A 19,531-nucleotide genomic window follows, 5' to 3' on the forward strand; every position below is an offset into this window, starting at 1 on the left:
ATGTTGACTACCAGTAGCAGAATGTCTTGCAGTGGAATTTTGTCTCCATTTCAGCCAATATACTATTTTTTCTTCTCTATATTCATATTGATTATTCCTTTAGATGTAAAGATTGTAGAAGTAAACATTAATCTGGCCATGCTTGCATTCATTTATGTGTTGACATGTCTGATGTGTCTTTGTGTGCATCAGTAGTAGCAGTGTGATGCTAGACTATGGTTCACAACAGGAAAATTATAGCAATATTGTGATGCTATAGAGGATTATATAAAAACATAATTTATGAATAAGCAACCCAAGGTAGACTTGCAAGTGTAACAGTTCCAATAGGAATATTACAGCAACGTCTTTGTCATTAAATTTTTTAATGCACATTTTAGCAGCTGTAGATTTATTGGACCTGTCTTCTTGTGTTTCCTTGGTATATTCTGAATTATTTCCATTGGTCAGATCATGTTAGGGCTGTTGGGAACCATCTGACTGAAGATATAAACTCAGTGGTTAATGATGTTTCACTTGGCAGCTGCTGAAACGCTGAGTTTCATTTTCCTACACCCATGGAAAGCATAAACTGTGAATGTCTATAATGTGCTTGCAATGTTCGACGGCCCCTGATTCCCCTGACACCCCAACACAAAACCAGCATCTGAATAAATGTCTGTGAGGATTCTCTGTCATCCAGGTTGTGGTTATCCAAAAAGGGTTGAATCAGGGGCAACTGGACTTGTTTGTAGATACTTGAAGATGTTTCATCTCTCATCTAAGAGGCCATCTAGAACTGAGGAGCCCTGATAGAGGAGAGGTGACATGTCTTCAGATATCTACAACCAAGTCCAGTTGCCCTCAATTCAACCCTTCTTGGATAGCATCGTATTAACTGAGTGAGAGGCTATCAGAGGAAAATTACTAACAGCACATAAGATTAACCATGTTGGTTGCCAGGTGCTCTGTCACCATGCAGTAAAATCCTGTCTTTGCCTTTAGCTATGATGCATTGATACACCATGCATGTGTTTCTGAATAAAAGGTTTAAAATGACAATAAAGTAGTCTTGTTCTTGGGACACTGCAACATCTTTATCCACTTACTGTCATTTGCCTGATTACAACAACAGGCTACTGATGTACAGTGCCCACATCTCCTCCCAAAGTTTCTGTGTTACATGCAGGGCATCTTGTTACAGTGCACATATTGTGTGAACCAAGAGGGTACATGAAATTCTATCTCCACTATTGTGTAACACAGTGTAGTAAAAAGAGGATGAGCTCTCCTTGATCTTTACAGTCAAGGGTAAGGTGAGGCTTTTAGTGAACACAGTGTGTTTTGTGTGTGTGTGTGTGTGTGTGTGTGTGTGTGTGTGTGTGTGTGTGAGAGAGAGAGAGAGAGAGAGAAAAGATGGAACAAGAAATATTTTAGCTCTACATGTGAAAAGGAGATCAGGTTAAATATTCACTCTAGGTGCAACCAGAGACACAGGACTGACACAGAACAATCTGTGTGAATGTTTGACTTTTGTATGTGTGTATGTTTATTCTCAGCTTTACATTTTACCCACAACATATAGAAATATTATGTTTGGAATTAATTACTTCAATTTTAGTTACTATCATTCTATTTCTTAGATATTTTTATTTCTCAAATTGTAGTTCTACTATTGCCACGTTTCTCTACTCTGTATATATGACACCTACTGTGTGCCTTTGTTCCCCCCTCTTAGAGGCTTGTGTGTGTGTGTGTGTGTGTGTGTGTGTGTGTGTGTGTGTGTGTGTGTGTGTGTGTGTGTGTATCTGGAGTTTTTCCTTATCTGAATCTAGAGTCTAAGGAGAAATGGTATTGTATGTTGTGCAGATTGCAACAGCCTGTGAGACAAATTTGCAATTTTAGTCTATACAGTATAAATCATCCTGACTGCATGGTTACAGTTGTAGGAAAAGGTTTTGGGCACCCCTGAAGAAAATTACATATTTCGTTGATTTTTGAGGTGAGAAGAGGTAAAGCCCCTGTAGCAAGTATTTAGTGACCCCTCCCTTTGCCAACTGTTCAGCATGGGAGTGGAAATATTCTGCTCTGAGGTTGTGTGGCAGCCAGTGCACAGGAAACATTGCACAGATGGAAAGAAGAGTGGATTCCACTAAATATCAGCTAATTATGGATGCAAATGTCCTGCTGTCAGTCTAGAAAGTGAAAAGAGCCTGGCTCCAACACTTGTGGGAAATTCATTCAGCAGTGAGAACAAAATAAGAGTGAAGAATAGACAAAAGATAAAAAATAAAATATGATATAAAAGAGACACAGAAGGATAAAAATGCATAAAAGTGCAACTAAGAAAGAAACACAAGCTGAAACTTTTGGAGAGGACTGTCCCCTTAGCTTGCTACAAAAGGTGTTTGCCCATGTCTGTTTGATGTAGGGCTTGTATTTACTTTTTACTTTTACAAGTCAAGAAAATATTTTTTCCAGGGTACAGCTATATCATAATGAGTGATGAGGCAATACTTTTCTGATTTTCATACCAGTTTTCTTTTCTTTATTTTATTTTATTTTATTTTATTTTATTTTATTTTATTTTATTTTAGTTTAGTTTAGTTTAGTTTAGTTTCCCTCCCCATCTTTCATCTGATTGGTTCTCCCGGATAAAGAGGGCGGGCTAACTTACGCCATCGGTCACGCCTTGGCTCAATCAAACGTCACTCACAGAATACTCCGCTACTCTCTTCCTGTGTTACCGCCCTTGGGCTGAGTAAGGAATCAAGCTCTGAAGACATCGCTTTCATTGGGGAGACTGGTGTTATTTGGAGATTCCCCATCTAGGTCCCATTAGCCTCAGGTAAGGAAATAGATAGCTCGGAGGTTCTGGAAATCAGTCAACGCGCCAGCCTTACTGTTTGTAGCTGGCTGGTTTAGCTGAACGGCTAGCAACTTGACTCAACTGCAGAGGCTAGCGTGTTAGCAGCTAGCCACATCTCATCGGGCTACTTCGCATAGTCTCGCTGCATCCGACAAATGTAGCCAAGTTACCAAAGTAACCATCCCGTAAACGGCTTGAATTGGCTTTAACCGTTTCCCAGCTAATGTGTGGTGGCTTTTGCTGGGCGATCATAATCGGGATCAACGTGTCAACTGTCAGCGTGATAATCATAAACATGTCAAGAGCGTGTTAGCTAACATCGTTCCGTTGCCCGCTATGTCTATGGGAGATGGATGATCACCACCAGTTACTTACTTGATGTGTACAAGATCTGTAATGCGATATGATATGTCAGTTTATGGCAGCATTAATTGTCCTCTAATGAGTTTGATGGGCCTGATGGGTCTGTACCTGTTTGACTACGATCAGAACCTCACTATTGGTTAGGACTGGGGAGAGTTAGGGAAAGGCTGTTGCTTTAGGAGCTGTACTACTTATTAGTTAGGTGGAAGGTCAATAAGTCTACTGACTCAATCATCGCCAAAGAGCTAATTTTATGAGGGTTTAAGTGTGTGTGTATTCACAAAGGTATTTTGACGAGCAGGGCTCAACGTTGAATGAAGGGTGTGGTCCTAGTCTTAAGGAGGACGTCTGCGTAGGGAAGTGGGGTTTTCCATTTAAGCCTGAAGGCAGGTGAGGTGACCTCCTGAAGCTGTGAAGCAGGTATTGTAACCGAGAGGAATGTCGTGGTGACTGCTGACAGGGCATTTTTGATCATGCTGCCTAATGTACCACCCTCCTGCAGTACAGTGTTGCAGATAAACAGGCTCTTCAGATAGGATTTGTTTAACCTGCATACCTTTCACTAGAGAAACCTGGCTGTGCGTGCCTGGTTTCACCCTAGGTGTAATGCAGCCACAGTAGTGAATAGTGGCTATTATTAGTTTTTACAAAGGCGTGAAAGGGGCAGTCTCTCTTGAATCTGTATTATTCATATACCCCAGCCCTTGCAGGTCCTTGCTGAGCTGAAAGACAAGGCACTCCCTGAAATCTGTTCTCATTATGTAATAATGGAGTGTGTGTCTGGAGTGTGCGGCTAGAACAGGGGTGTATACAAATCATGCCTGTTTGTTTGAGAAACACTTCACTTCCTGTCTGGCCCTTGCCAAGTTTGTACACCAGAAGTCGATCTATGTGAATGAACAAAATAAATATTGATTGTTTTCTTTTTCTGACATATAGTTTTACTGACTTTGGGTGTAAAATGGCACTGATACATGGTCAACAATCTATACTATGACTATTTAAACACATTTTATTCTCCTGACACCTTTACCTCTGCACTGTTTTACTTGTTTTGTGTACTACAGTGAATATATTTTAGTGACAGCATGACTAGACTCTCTGTTACTCTCTCAACTTCCGTGTGCTTTCTAACATTTCTGACACTTGCAGGCACCTTAGGAGGCTGAACATAAAAGGAGAACTGAGTAACAACAGGGTGGAGAGACAGAACGTTAGATACTAAAACTGGTGGAGAGTAGGTGGGTGGAGGAAATGCAGACTCTTATCCCAGGGGTAATAGAGCTGGGTCAGTCTAACTATAGTCTTTTTGTGCGTTGTTGGGGCGGTGTTTTATAATAATGTAATAACCATTCAGTGCTTCCTGTTCATCTCTAAGCTGCAAACTACTGTTCCTCTAGCTTCTGCCTCTGAAATCTAAAGTAGCACAAGCAACCTGGATACTGCTTGCAAGAATTCTACTTGAGAGTTTTACCTAATGTGTGTGTCTGTGTGTGTGTTGTTTTCTTTAGATTCTAATGGTTACATTATATAAGCCAGATAGATCTGAGATAGCATCTGATATTGTATCACATACTTATTGGCCCAGCTACTCTTCACAATTTGCCTGTTATCATCAGTTTTTGAAAGAAGATGAAACCTGGCTATTTGACCTGAAACATGTTCAGACACGTTGCTTAAAAACAGGGGTAAGCTTTATTGGAGGCAGTGAAGACAAAGGTAGAAACCAGTATTTACATTCCACTCTCTCCCTTTCTATCGCCAAATTTCTAACAGAACATGGTCCAAATTGTTGTCTCATGTGTACACACACAGAACATGAGTGTAGGGCTGAACAATTTATCAAAATCGCAGTGAGGCCAAGTGCAAAATCCAAATTGCAGGAGCTGCAGTTTTTTTTAATAAAGGTAAAATGTGTCACAACATAACATTATAAATGATGGATTGTTGTACTGTGGAGATGTCCCCTCCTATAAATCCAATTCTCCAGACTTAAGGGAACATGCTTGCTGGATACAGACACCAGAAAAAAATACATCATCATAATTTTTATATTTTAAATATGATTTACTAAAAGTCTTACTCATATCTTAATCCCGCCACAATCATGATATTTGTGGCTCTGTCTTTGTGCAGTCCTCAGTAACATGTTTAGGTGCCCGACAGTAGCCTGAGTGCACAGGTTAGTGAAGGAAAGCTCAAGGTGAGTATGGAGTGCAGACAGGTTTGCAGTATTATTGGCTTAAAGCCATATGTTGTTGTCTTGAAGGATTAGCAGTAAAGAGAAGGAGAAAGGAATCAATCAGACTGGACTAATAGATCCTCTCAGTGTCTCCACCTCAGCCTGAGCCCACCCATTGCCATCATTATCCCTGTCTGCATGCTCCATTACTCTTCTGTCTGCGCATTCAAAGGCACCAGGCCTCACTGTAAATGGTGATAAATGTGTTGAATTATTCCAGAGTCATGTGGAAAGTGTTGTTGAGAAAGAAGGATAATATGGTAAACCATGTTATTTTGAGCTGATCTTCTCATAAGAGCATTATATGTGTATTTGTGTTTGACTTCTGCTTATCCCTGGCTCGGGCGCCTCTTTTTTTTCCCTAATCGTTGACAGAAATGTCACCACACCACTGCCTTCTGCACATCTTAAAATTTGTCTGGGTAATTTAACCAAAATTAGAGACATTCAGTCATAACTCACACTTGATCATATCAGGCATTAGGTCTGGACAGGAGGCTTTTTGGCAGAATAAACCAAACATGTTTTTAGAATCTGTAAACCTGGCAAGCTCTAAAAGCAGAATCTACTCATGATTACAGCAACAACGCAACATGTTTTTGTGTCCCGGGACATCTCGGTGTTGATTATAAAAGATGAACAATACTCCCCTTTCCAGCAGAAGCTTGTAATGATACCACGAGAAACATATCCTGGTGCTGTTGCATGAACTCAGCACAGAAAACTGCAGCACTGCTTGCGGCTCACAGAATGGTTTTCATATGGTTTGGATGCATGAGATATTCTTAATCTGTGAGATATGATGTTAAAGTTAAACTTTATCTTAATCTGGTTCTCTGGTTTAGTGCCATGTGTTTGTGGTTCTGTTAATTGATTTTTGTAATTCCCAGTTTTCTTCTGTAGGCCTGTATAAAATCAAGTTTTGCATTTTATTCCCATTATTTTACAGCCTGACAGTTTGATGTAGGCTACTAAACCACTTAACTACTGTGCAGCTGAGCATTGATATAGGGTGATATTATTATTGTAGATCATTATATTCATACGCTTTGAATAAAGCCATCAGTGTTGACATTTTAGCTCTGTTTCATCTGCTGGACCTCAGGACTGTGAATCCCCATTCCATGACTCTCATAATCATTTCAGAGAAGATGAGAGTAGTTGTAGAGGTCTAATGGATGAAGTGAGAGCAAGAATTAGCCCAGGTCAGAGCCTGATTTGTGGAGACTGAGAGGACTGACCAAAGTGAGAGAGGCATGCTGTGTCAGGCTGCTCAGGGAATCACTCAGGCAGCTCCAGGGAAATGGCACTAAATGTATAAAGAATCCTTGGCTAAACCACGAGGTTGAAACACAGGGTATTTTTTCTGCTGTCACAGAGTTAAGATATGGTGCTGTTGTTTTTTTACAATTGACATGAATAAGTTGGGTTGATGGGGTATTTCTTTGCAGTCTAGGTCATTTACAGGTAGCAACTGCAATGAAGTACTTACATGTATTCTGCACATACATAAACACAGTTTTATTCACCTTGAAAAAGACCTTATTTGCTTGTTTTGGAAAGTATGAGTTTCAGTGTGTGTACAGTTCAGTGTGTATGAGTGATTAGGACCAAGACCATCTGTGAAGTCCTGCAGGAAAATCATGAGGTCATTTTCTGTTTTGCACTGTGGCGTGGGAGAGGGATCTGAAGGCTGAAGCCTCCTCATTTTGTTTGACAGGACACACACTCACTCCCCTAAATCTTTCACTTATCTGAGCTTTATTTAATCTTAACTGTGGTGTTATGTTCTACATAAATCTACATAGAGTTTACTCCAGCATTTCCTGCCACTGCTTGCTTTATTTTCAGTCCCTCAGTCCCAAGAGAAGAAATACATTCATGCATTTTCATAACCATTAGAATAAGCTTGTTTAGTTTCATCTTATAAGTTGATAATGCTTTATAAATTAGCACAAAGTTGGCATTCACAAGGAGCTGTCGTTGATTCTCATGGGAGCGGTCAGATGATTTGTCTGAGCCTGAGAAAGTTCTTCCTTTGTTCCAGCTGTGTGTGTGTTGCGTCATTGCAAGACCTCATTATCCAGCCCAGCTGTGATCAACTATTGTTTCACAGGAATGAGATAAACAATGTCTATCTCAGTTTACAAGATGTAACTATATTACACTACTTTAGTTAGCTTAAGTAAAAGGAATCATCATGAATGTTTGTATGTGTGTGCTCCCAATGTTTTGTCTTCAGGTAGCCCCTCCCTGGTCTGGAGCAGTGAACCCGAGAAGGAACAGTGTGGCTGTGGTCTGCTGCAAGCTATAGCTGGCACCATGGCATTGTCGTTCAAGAAAGACCTAGAAAAGTACAAGGATCTCGACGAAGATGAGATCCTCAACAAACTGTCGGCGGAAGAGCTCAAACAGCTGGAGACAGCCCTCGAGGAGATGGATCCTGAGGTCAGGGCTCGGGCAGAGTTGGGGGCTCCAGGGCTCTTCAGTGGGAGGGAGCTTCTGTGGGAAGTGTCAATTTAAAATGAAAAAGACTTGCATGTTGTACACTCAAAATACTCTTAAAATCTTTGCAGCCATAATACATTATCTCAAATAATGGACACTACTACAATCTTAGATATGTTCCAGTTTTTAAAAGCTTTTATATCTAGTTTTACTTGGTACCAGCAAGTTAATGCCACTTTTCCGGGTTGTAGTAAGTCACTGGTATCAGTAAGTGAGTCATAGAAAATGGGCATGGCTGAGACAGATTGAGGAAAAGGGAATCCACCAAAAAAAAATCACACCACATCATCACAGTTAAACTTCCTGGAACACATTGAACTTCAAAATTGCCCAAATTTAAATCAGAGGGTGAATTTTTCCTTTGCACCCTCCAACCTCACCTTCCAGTCTCCAGCCTCTATAGTGGGGGAAATAATTTAAAGGGGCAGTCTGGGCTGCAACAACTCTGTCAGCAGGCTGCCAAGTGTTTGTGTGTTTATTTGTGAGTAGAGCTGTAGAGTGTAATGAAATCCCTCCCAGGCCCCTGGATGTTTTATTTAAATTCCATCTAAACCAAATGAGAGAAATCCCCCTGCTTTGGTGACCGCACACAGCCAACAGGAAACAGTCAACAGCAGAAAATATTAATTCCTGGATCTCATTATATAGACAAAGTTAAATTTGGTGTGCTCAGAAAGAAGCAGTTTGGTTTTAATTGCGGCAGTGTGCACACAGACTGACTAAACAAAATCCTCTAAATTTTCACACACCCTTGTTCACCTCTCCCAGGTTTTCAGTCACCTGCAATAAATTGTCCAACTGGTTGCATTTTCATGTTAGTCTTCATAGTCACAAGGTTTTGGTTGACGTGCATCAAGTTAAACTAGTTCAGAGTATGTTTACTTCCTGTTTTAAGAACTTGTAATTCATGTCTATTTTCCACATGAAACTCAAGCTCCTTTATCTGGCATTGATGCCAATTACCTCACAGACCTGAAGAACTGAATGAACAGAATATAATGGCACTTGCCTTCAGTGCTTTATCTGATGGAAGTTTGTGATTGTGCCAAATATTAATTTAGTTTGGAATAGGCTGCATTTTCAGCCTGCCTCTGCTCTTGTAAAAAACAGTCTGCTTAACTACATTTGATGTTAGAGTGATGAAAGTACCTTCAGAGAGATACTCAAACTGATGTGGGGCAAGACTAGACAGCAGAGTGGCATTAAAAAAAATTTTCCCCTTTATGTTTTTTAACTGCATGATGCAGTTTCAGAACTGTTCACACAATCAGAAGGTTGACAGATACATTTATTCCCAGAAAACAAAATGTAGCTTTTACCAGTTTATGGATTGAAGACTTCAGGTTTATAGTCAGTTGAAAGGTCTAAGGTGTCTCCTTGTTTCCTCTCCCCAGAATGCTCTTCTCCCAGCGGGTTTACGTCAGAAGGACCAGACAAGCAAGACCGCTACAGGACCATTTGACAGGGAACGTCTGCTCAAATACCTGGAGAAGGAAGCCATGGAGCACAAGGACAGGGAGGATATAGTTCCCTTCACTGGCGAGAAAAAAGGTGTGTGTTTTTCTGCAGCTGTCCATGATAGAGTACCCCCTTTCATAAACTGGGTAATTTTAACATGAATATTTATTTTATGACTAGTTCAGACTGCACAATGTCAAAGATAGATAATTGCCCAACCCAACAGATGTAGGGCACTGGGACTGAAAAAGGCTGTAGGACACGACAGTTGATCATTTTATCTATAGTGTTTCATAGTGGATGACAACAATAGTGTGACGCCACACCCAGGACGCCTCGTGATGTCCCGACACAAAGACTAGCGTGTCAGATTTTTTTTAACCTTCTCTCACCTGGAATAACTTCCAGTATGTTTTGGACATCTGTTGCACGTCTGTGAACATGGCGAAGCAAAAGAGGAATGATGATACTGTTGCTACTCATGTTAGCAGGTAGAACTGTGAAACCGAAGGAAAGTCAAGACACAAGACAGCCAGTATCATAGACACTGCTGAGGACTCCATTCTGTGATTATATTGTTGTTCCCTGAAGTTAGGCTTTGGTGCCTCCTTCTGTTGACATCATTTCAGTCGTGGAAGATGGCAAGCTGTGATTTGTCAGGTACCAACGTGTAGTCTCGACCAGGTCACGGCAAGAATCTATGTCTCTGTAATCACAGAATTTGATGCACTGGCCTTCTTATCAGACAAAACTGTTGTGTAGTCTGGACCCGTGCAACTGAGAAAAGCCACAGTGGTCAAGTATTACAGTTGAAATGATCACAAAGAACCTAAAGCAAATTCCAGTGATGATGAGATATTTAGCGTATAATGCCTAACTCTCATAAATAACATCAATAGTGTGGTGTTATCACATGTTAGTACTGTATTTCTCAGGGGATGGAGAACCAAGGTGTGTGTGTGTCTGTGTGTATCATCAGACAAAGCAGTAATTACTGCTCTGCTGTCTTTGCAGGTATTATTAATGCATGTCTGCTCTTATGCAACATACAGCAGTGTGGGGGAGGTGTATCTGTACCAGGGGATAGGAGGCAGGGAGTGTCAAAGAAAGAGGCAAGATTAGGATTAGATCTGTTGAATCTGTCTATTTACTGATGTTAGTTGGTAGATTTTTATCAGTTCAGCTTCAAGAGATCAGTAAACCTTGACTTGATGTGCTCAAGGCTGAGGCTCTGGCTGTGTGTTTATACAAGAGATGGTATGCAAATCTGAGCCTTGAAGCCTTATTTGACTGGGTGTGAGTTCTCAAGGTGACAGATTTCCTTTATTTGTCTTCGCTCATTGATTGATTGAGGATGCATACTTTGAGTCCAGCCGAGAGCAACCTTTGACTGAGGCCATGAGACCATAAGATCTTTGTCTTGTGCCTTAACTATGTCCTAATGCCACAAACATTATCTATCATTTTACAGCCATTGGAAAGTGGTTGTATGCAGTACTCAGAGTTATGTAATCAGATTTTTTTTGCAGGCAGCTGAGCCTGTAGTATTGGTATTGAAGGAGTGAAAACACAAGGTATTGAATGTGGGATGCATCATCATTACAAGAGTCTGTGATTTCATGGGGTTGTCTACCCACGGGGGAATATAATTGTAAGTTTGTTCTTGAGTTTTATCACAACTCAGTTGATGTTTGTGGCAGGATTTTTCTTTTTCACAAAAAGATTAAATAAATCCAGATGGGATTAACATTGCTGTCAAAACTGAAATAACTTGACTTTCCTGAGAGAAACAAGTTCTGTTCAAACAGGTTTTAAGACATACTTGAACTAGGCACTTTCTAGAAGGGAGGAAAGGGAGATGCTTTATGTGACAGCATGGCAGGAAAAAAAACAGAAAAGTGAGAAAAGAAGAAACATTTACTGGGTAGTAATTCTTTTCCAGAGGAATTCCTCTCATTGGGCTCTCCAGAGATCTGAACACTAACTCCCTCGCTGGAGAGGAAATATGGAACTGACATCTTCCCCATGACCCAACCCTGGCCTGTTAGAAATTATACTCTGTGTGTGTGTGTGAGTGTATGCACCCATGCGAGTGTATGAGTGTGCACACCCTATGACAACATGGAAAACTCAAATCACTCTGGTGGTTTTGTGGAATGTAGCTGATTCTCTTCCCCTTGTTATACTCACCCCCTGCTGATAAATAATGTGGTCATGAGTGTGTGTGTGTCCTTTCAGTAATACACATAATTTTCAGAGGAAAACAGGCTGCTTAAATACCATAGCAACCATTGAAGCCTTTTAACCACATTATATTAGGTCAGTCCTTATGACTTTTTTAAATCCATCTTTTCTTATTGTCTGTTTCTTCTGTTCATTCTTGATTTCCTTTGGGGGTTTTCAACATTATTAACAATCAGAAGTTCTGACTGGAGAGTAGCTGAAGATGATTAAATGTTGAAAAGAAGGACGAATATTATTATAATTGTATTTTGAGAGGCACACACTATTGGTGGCATGTTCATTCAGGATTCAGCAGAGGTTTAAAATGGGCATGGTTAGTCATTGTATGTGGAAGCCAAGGAATACCTATCACGTGTTCCACTTACTGAAGCATTCACGGCATGCTTCCATTGAAGTCAGATAAACAGTTGTTGTTCAACAGTGTTGAGGTTACAGTGGAGGGTGTGGCTGTTGGACCAGTGAAAACACATGCACATCAGCTCTGCACCTCATGCCTCCAGTGTTGGGCTTACTTCTTTCACAATAGAAGAATTTGCATATGCCATTAAGCATCCGTGTGTATCAGGGAACTGATACTGTGAAGGCAGTAAGCAGATGCTGCAAGTATACTGTTCAAGATGTAATAATAGTTTAATTTACAGTATTATTCTGGTTTATTACAAAATTCTATCATAACCTCGCCAAGTCAAATGGTGTGATCTGGTATGGTGGTGCTCAAACCCACAAGTAGTGCATAAGATGATTGATTGCTTAGTTAATCAGAGAAAAATAATCTTTTATCCAAAGTGACTTACAAGTGAGGCAACTTGAGATTCAGTGTCCTGTCCAAGGAAACTGAGGCCCTTGGACAGGAGAAGCTGGAGATTGAACTGCCAACCTTGGGATCAGTAAACAGTTCACTGTAACACCTTACCTACAGCTGCTATTTGACTGACCCATCTTACTTGCTGTAGCTGTATGGCCACAGTAATCCTGTGCAATTAGGAATTGTTACCATTTTCTGGATGTTTTCATTTCTTTCCTCCTCTAATTTTGTTGTAGAGATGTCAGTGTGTTCTCAGACAGTATCAGTCTGAAATCAGTCCTATTGATCAGTGTCAGGATTGATGTGGGCATATGTTAATAGATTGGTACTGACTAAAATAAAGAGGATCAAAATCTGATCTGTTCTTTACTGTATTCTACCTTGTTTTGTCCACCTCAGCCTGCTAGCTTTGTAGTGCTGCTCTCCTACAGTGCAAGAATTTGGCATCTCTAGTGAAAATTTAGTGCATGAGCCTCCATTCAGACACAGAGATCAGCAAAAGTCATGGATTCACTGAACCCAGTTACGAACAAATCTGTTACCTATCCTTTCCTCCTTGTAAACGGGTACAAAACATTCAGGTAGCAGCTGCTCATTTTTAGCCAGCACTTTCTGTTTCTTATCAGTCTGGACTGGCCAGAAAAACTTGATTGCAGCATCCCAGCCATGCAGGTAGTGAAATGTGATCATAACCCACAGAAATGATTTCCAGAATTTAAAAAATAAGACCCAAGCTGTAGTAAATTGGAATGATCTTTTATGGTCCCTATTGTGGTGTACTGTGCGTTTGCATTAATGTGATGCAGTGAACATTTTCAAAGGGGTCATGTTTCTTCTTGGAGTATGAGTGTCAAGTCAAAGCCCTTAAAACCCAGCATTTTCTGCATCTGTCTGATCTTCAAGAAACTCCAGTTACAGACACTGCTCTGCTGATGTGCCAGTTTTCCCCCATGTTGTACCCCAATGAGTTTTACTCATTTAGTCAGATGACAAGACTTTGGGGCTGTCAGTCTCTTGGCCTTGTCCTTCCTTGCCTCTCAGGGCCTAAATGTTGCTCCAGAGGGACTGGCACAGGATGCCGCCTGATGACTGTATTTACTGTTTACTGGCTTTCAGGAAGTGCCAGAGCCCCCCACTAGGGACCAGTTTGAGCAATTTGACTGGCTTGACTGACTGAGAAGTAGGGAAAGAGGGGAGAGCATGTTTTTGGGGTGTTTTTGTTTAAGGAGACAGGCATATAGAAAGACTGGATGGTCTCTCCGTCCAGTGTGAGTGCTTGTTGCCCCAGCAGTGTAGTTTAGATTAGACTCAAGTCATTGTTTCTTGACTTCCTTCGCTCTTTCCGTTTCTTCGCTCAGACAGGTTACCATGGTGATACCATAGTTGTCAGACAGTCAGTGGTGGACTCAGTTCAGCTAGTCTGAACCACTGGGGGTTGGTTGTGTAAAATAGCAGGAGGGCCAGACTTATTTAAACAGGCCATTTATGTTGTTTACACTTCACCTCCTTGTCAGAAAGATTACCATTACTATACACTGACCTAAACAAGAATTTCACTGGATTTTATATAATTAATATTTTATTATTGTAACACTGACTAACAGAAACAAATACAGATACAATATCAAAGTGTAAATAACTTTATTCAACCTGATCTGTGCTCACTCCCTGTGCATTGCAATAAAGCTAAAATATGTGTAATGTGTAGTGACTTAAGATACTAGCCCTGATTAGTGTTTGTGCTCATTAGAAACCTATGTATGTATATTAATTATACAGTTGCTTTATCTGGGGATGTGTATATTTGCTTGTGGGCACACTCTCTCTCTCGCACAGACACACATACTCACACAGCACTTGGCAGCCATGCAGTCTTATGACTACGGCACAAGGCAAGAGGATAGGAATGGCTGCGGAAGAATAACGAGTCACATTAACTGACAGTTCGCAGTTGGACACTTTTTACAGAAATGGGAGGTTGTGTAACAGCTCATAAAACCTTCACCTGGGCCTGCATGTACCCGTTCCTTCTGTCTGTGTTCATGTTAAAGTAATTTATTACCTGCACATTTTTTAAGAGATTAATCATCTCCTTTGAGTTTAGAATTTGAATGAAATTCTCCTCTTCTCTCTCCTTTTTGTCCTCTGTAGGTAAAATATTTGTTCCCAAGCAGAAACCAATAGAAACACGCCAGGAAGAAGTCACAACCCTCGATCCAGAATTAGAGGAGGCCCTGTCCAGTGCCACAGACACAGAACTGTGTGATCTAGCAGGTAAGAATGAATAAATACCTTTGGGCAAAACTAAGAAGTCATTGTTAAAAGACTTAAAAAACATAACTGTGTGAGGGTTTCTTTGCCAGTCTGCCTGAGCCCAGTCTCTGCTCGGACTGTAAAACACAAGCTCCTTTCACTCTTTCCCATGGCTCCATTCTTTACTGTGTGTGTTGATGGGGGAATAAAAGGGCTCAGATAGCAAAATAACACCACTTGTCTGCTATGACCTCTAGATTTGGTTACCCTTCATTCATTTAGTGGTGCATTTTTGAACCCTGGGGAACGCATGTGTACACTCTGATTCCTCACCACAGCTCTGCTTTTGTTTACAGCAATCCTGGGTGTTCACACGCTGGTCACTAGTAGTCAGACGTATGATGGGACTGGAGCTAAAGAGGGTTACAACAGTAAGTATAATCACAGACTTTAGCTCTGTTAATTCAAAGATCCCTAAAGGATCAATAGCCTGATCCCTGCCTATGTCTGTTCTAGATGTGATCAAAGGGGAGAAGATGAATCCAGTGTTTGATGAGCCTCCAAATCCCACTAATGTAGAAGAAACCCTTCAGAGGATAAAAAGCAACGACAGCTCCTTAACAGAGGTCAACCTCAACAACATTAAGGTACACAGAAACAGACGTTTTCAGAGTGTGCAATAATATATGCTCGTCCGTGTCTGGACCAATGGCAGCATGTCTTTTTGGTTTTTCAGAACATTCCCATTCCCACCCTGAAGGACTTCGCCAAAGCCATGGAGAAAAACACGCACGTCAAGAAGTTCAGCCTGGCAGCAACACGGAGTAATGACCCAATCGCTGTGGTGAGAAGGAGAGGCTTTGTGGGCTTTAAATGTCCTTGTTGATGCCTGACAACTCCATATTTACGTCTTTGCTTTATTTCCCCTTCCTTGTCCCAGGCATTCAGCGAAATGCTACGGGAGAACAAGACGTTGCGAAGCTTGAACTTGGAGTCCAACTTCATTACCGGGGCTGGGGTGCAGGCTTTGGTGGATGCATTGCGAGACAATGACACGCTCACAGAGATCAAGATAGACAACCAGGTACCAGCCGCTTTGAGACACACAGGATTACTGTAGGTTAGAGGGAACTTATGACTGTCTTTGCACTCTTTTAAACAGAGCGGTTTCACGCAGCCTAAAGTAGTAGAAAATGTTTGTGTTATGCTGCGCGCAGAAAGAGAAGAAAACGCCAACCATCACAAACCACTGCCTGAATAAAACATAAAAGACCAGTTGAGAGTTTCAAGTAGTGGGAAAGAAGCTCAACCATATCCCTGTGGTCATTTCTGCTATAAACCAAAGTGAAGTTCTGACCCTGATGTTCAGATCTTAACTCCTGTATATGTATTTGTGTGTATTTCAGAGGCAGCAGCTGGGTACTACTATAGAGATGGAGATAGCTAAAATGTTGGAAGAGAACAACAGCATAGTCAAGTTTGGCTACCACTTCACCCAGCAAGGACCTCGCTCCAGGGCCGCTGCAGCTATCACAAAGAACAACGACCTGGGTATGATGCACACACATGCATACCCACACAACTTAATTAAACTTGAAAAAGTTGCTGCAAATCACATTACTTTCCACATGGCGTCTCCTTATGTGGCAGAGTGCGTCATGACAAATTGCGGTGACGTAGCCATGTGAAACATCTGGTTTTACAGTGTGTAGAATCAGTCCACAGTGACGACCTCTGCTCTCTTTTAGCCCCTCCTCCAGTCAGAGCTGCGGTAGCACAGGTCTGATGCATGGGTGTGGTCACCGTGTGTGTCAATGCATCAATGATAAAACTGGGATTTCTTTCACAGTGTTTGAATGGAGCGTTCACTCTGCATTAACAGTATGAAGACTGACACGGTGTGATCTTACAGCCTTTGAGAGTGACGACATCACACTTCTTGTTTTCTGTACATGCTGACACACGCTGTTGAAATAGCTGTAAACTTTGACCGCGTAGGTCATGATGACTCACCTAGTGTTTTCATGATGAACTAACAGGCCTGTGGAGATTGAAGGTTGAAGGTTGCATCGCATGTTGTTCATTCTTATATTTCTTTTTTTTCCCCGTCAGTCAGTTGATTTGGGGAGAAATTCATTCTGCTTTTCCTCTCTAGTCCGCAGGAAGCGAGTGGAGGGGGATCTGTAGGGACGGAGCCCATCCTGACTCCCGGCCAATCCTGTGTTTTCATCTCACCTTGTGGAATAATTTCAGCCAATGCCCTGGTCTCATCTCACTGTGTGGAAACTTTAGTCTTGTGCCAAACTGTGGGGCAAGGCGCGCTCAACCAGAACATACATCTGAGAAGAAGGGAAATAACTGGAATTCTCCCTCTCCCATACATATGTTCATACTTTTGTTTATTATATTTTGTTGTTTTTGAAGGTGTAAATCTGATTAGTTTTTAGTCATTTCATTTCAGCTGCTCCCTTTTTTGAGCCTTTATTTGATCTGTCCAGACTTTTTACTTCCTTTTTTTCCTTTTATACTACGCTATAATCAATTGAAATAACCATAAACATTACCAAGTAACAGAAACAACAATAACAGCTTCGTAAAAATGATAACTAACAATGAGTAAGCCCTGAATCCTCTACCATGATAGTTTGCTATTGAGGCTTAAGCTTCCAGTGGAGTCCCTGTATTGGACCAGCAGAACGATAGGAAGTAGTTCAGAGGCCATGACTACTAGCCTGCAAACTCTGCCTGCTTATACTGCTGTCTGTCACCATGTAACAGCCAGCAGCGTGGTGAAGTAATACTGAGATCACTGTCATGAGCAGTGTGGTTTGCAGGTGTTGTTTATTGGAGTTGCCTTGTAAAGCAAGCATGAACGTCAGGCTGGTGTGTGTAATGGTTGGTGTGTGCAAGAGGTCTCTTCATTAGCGCTGGCCTTATATAGTAGTCAGTCTGAGAAGATGCTTGACTTGAAAGTCTGCTAAAAACATCATACTGTTGGCTCATACCCTCATATAATACTGTATGTACCAGCGCATCATGTTTTATATTGCTTTATTCTAACTAAAGATCTTGTTTTGATACGGTTCCAATTCTGATACTGGTTATTCTGATCACTTTTATGTGTTAACATAATTCTAACTAGGTTTTGGTCTTTCAGATCAAGTAAAAGTGGGATAATACTGTAGAAAAAACAGGAAATTAACTCATTTCTAGACATAAGAGGCTTTGACCTGCTCTCACAAATAATTTTGTGTAATAATTTGTGCTCAATATGTTGGGTTTCTGTGATGCTTACCCATGCCAAAGACTAACACATGCAGTGCTTAAAGTATCAATATTGGACTCAGTGGTTATTGGTTCAGGTTTTGACTTTGTCAGCTACAGTCACTTCCTCGCAGTACAGATCTGGGAAAGTCTGTGGGTTAACAACAACGATTTAGACTTTAGATTTTTTTAAGGTTTTACCATGCAGTTACATTCCATTTTGTGGGCCAGTTATAGAAAAATGTTCAGCAAGTAGTTGACCAAGATGTGAGAAAGAGTCGGCAAACAGTTGTTGTGTGAAACTTCTCAGTTTTACTGCTCAGGTTGCAACTACTTGTGAAATGTTTCTATGAACAACACCTCTCAGAAAGTCGTGCAGATCTTAAATTTTTACTTCTCCTGCTTCCTCGCACAAACATTTTCACTCGGCTTGCAGCAGCATCTGAGCAGTAGCATGTCATTCATTATGTAACAGATGACAACATGCTGTGTGTGCCTCAAAGTGAACTTCCTTAGGTACACTTAACCTGCTTGAGATGGGAATAACAGGACTAATTCAGGAGTTACTTGAAACTTGTATATATACTGTTTATGTGTAATAGGAACAATATGCTGGCATGAAGTCATCACTTGTGAACATCATGTTTCTATCGACCAAAAATGTTCTTTGATCTTAACAGCCTCACATCCTGGGACAAGAGTTGTATGTATGTATGTACTTCTCCCATGACCATATCTGCTAGTATTTTTTCTTTTTTACATTACTGTGCTTTGCCGGTGGACAGTCAGTTAAAGTGGAAAACTGCTTCTTTTCTTGGGCTTGTTAATAATATTCTGTGATTCATAATATTTTATGTATATTAACTGTAAAATGCCATCTCAAATTCAAAGTGCACACGCACACACACACACATTTGCACACTTGTATGTGTGTACCACGTAAATCTACACAACTCACTGCTGAAAATTTTTTGTACCTAAAATCAAAACCCAGGTGTAGACTCTGCATAAGGAATATGTACTATTATAAAACCACAAGACTGGTAAAACGCACTGCTGAATATAAGACATCCTCAACAATAAATGTTTTTACATACTTATGTCTTATGTGCCATTTTTCTGTGATTAACTCTTAAAATGTATTAAGACGTATTAAGACGTACTATGTCGTATTAAGACGACATAGATTATTGACCCAATTTCCTCTTGAGTTTAGCTTAAAATAGTTTATAATTAAAAAAAAAAAACATATTCTAGATTAATTTGACAAAAATAACTCACTTGGAAAATGTTCATTCAGCTTCATCTAGGGAATTTTCAGGTGGATTCCTACTCACTGATGAAGGCCACCAAGTGTGGCTGAAAACCCCACACAATTTCAAGTAAGTGGGCCTTGTACTAAGTGTTTTTTTTTTTCCCCTGGTAAAATTACTATTTCCAAGCTTGGAGGTTTTCAATAATGAAGCTTTAAACTCTAAACACTGTAACTAGATACTGACATACAGATCTTAAGTGGGCTGTAGCCAAATCTCAAGTTTGAACAGTG

At 40.7% G+C, this 19,531-nt stretch overlaps 1 protein-coding gene across 1 annotated transcript; it reads left to right on the plus strand.

Moving 5' to 3' along the window:
- Nucleotides 1–2,696: 2,696 nt before the first annotated feature.
- On the plus strand, nt 2,697–19,085 carry tmod2 (tropomodulin 2). The gene is made up of 10 exons (XM_018683616.2): nt 2,697–2,827; nt 7,696–7,901; nt 9,356–9,512; nt 14,620–14,742; nt 15,078–15,152; nt 15,238–15,368; nt 15,458–15,565; nt 15,662–15,805; nt 16,128–16,272; nt 16,877–19,085. The coding sequence occupies exons 2-10, from the start codon at nt 7,776–7,778 to the stop codon at nt 16,906–16,908; spliced, it is 1,041 nt and encodes a 346-aa protein (XP_018539132.1). The 5' UTR covers nt 2,697–2,827; nt 7,696–7,775; the 3' UTR covers nt 16,909–19,085.
- Nucleotides 19,086–19,531: the final 446 nt, after the last annotated feature.

This window comes from Lates calcarifer, linkage group LG2 (assembly GCF_001640805.2).
Source record: "Lates calcarifer isolate ASB-BC8 linkage group LG2, TLL_Latcal_v3, whole genome shotgun sequence".
Classification (NCBI taxonomy): domain Eukaryota; kingdom Metazoa; phylum Chordata; class Actinopteri; family Centropomidae; genus Lates; species Lates calcarifer.

Excerpts from the sequence above, each read along its gene's own strand:
- tmod2 (XM_018683616.2), top strand. The coding sequence starts at position 7,776 with ATGGCATTGTCGTTCAAGAAAGACCTAGAAAAGTACAAGGATCTCGAC. Across the intron at positions 14,743-15,077 it reads AGAACTGTGTGATCTAGCAG|CAATCCTGGGTGTTCACACG; the intron begins GTAAGAATGAAT and ends TTTTGTTTACAG. Across the intron at positions 15,369-15,457 it reads TCAACCTCAACAACATTAAG|AACATTCCCATTCCCACCCT; the intron begins GTACACAGAAAC and ends TTGGTTTTTCAG.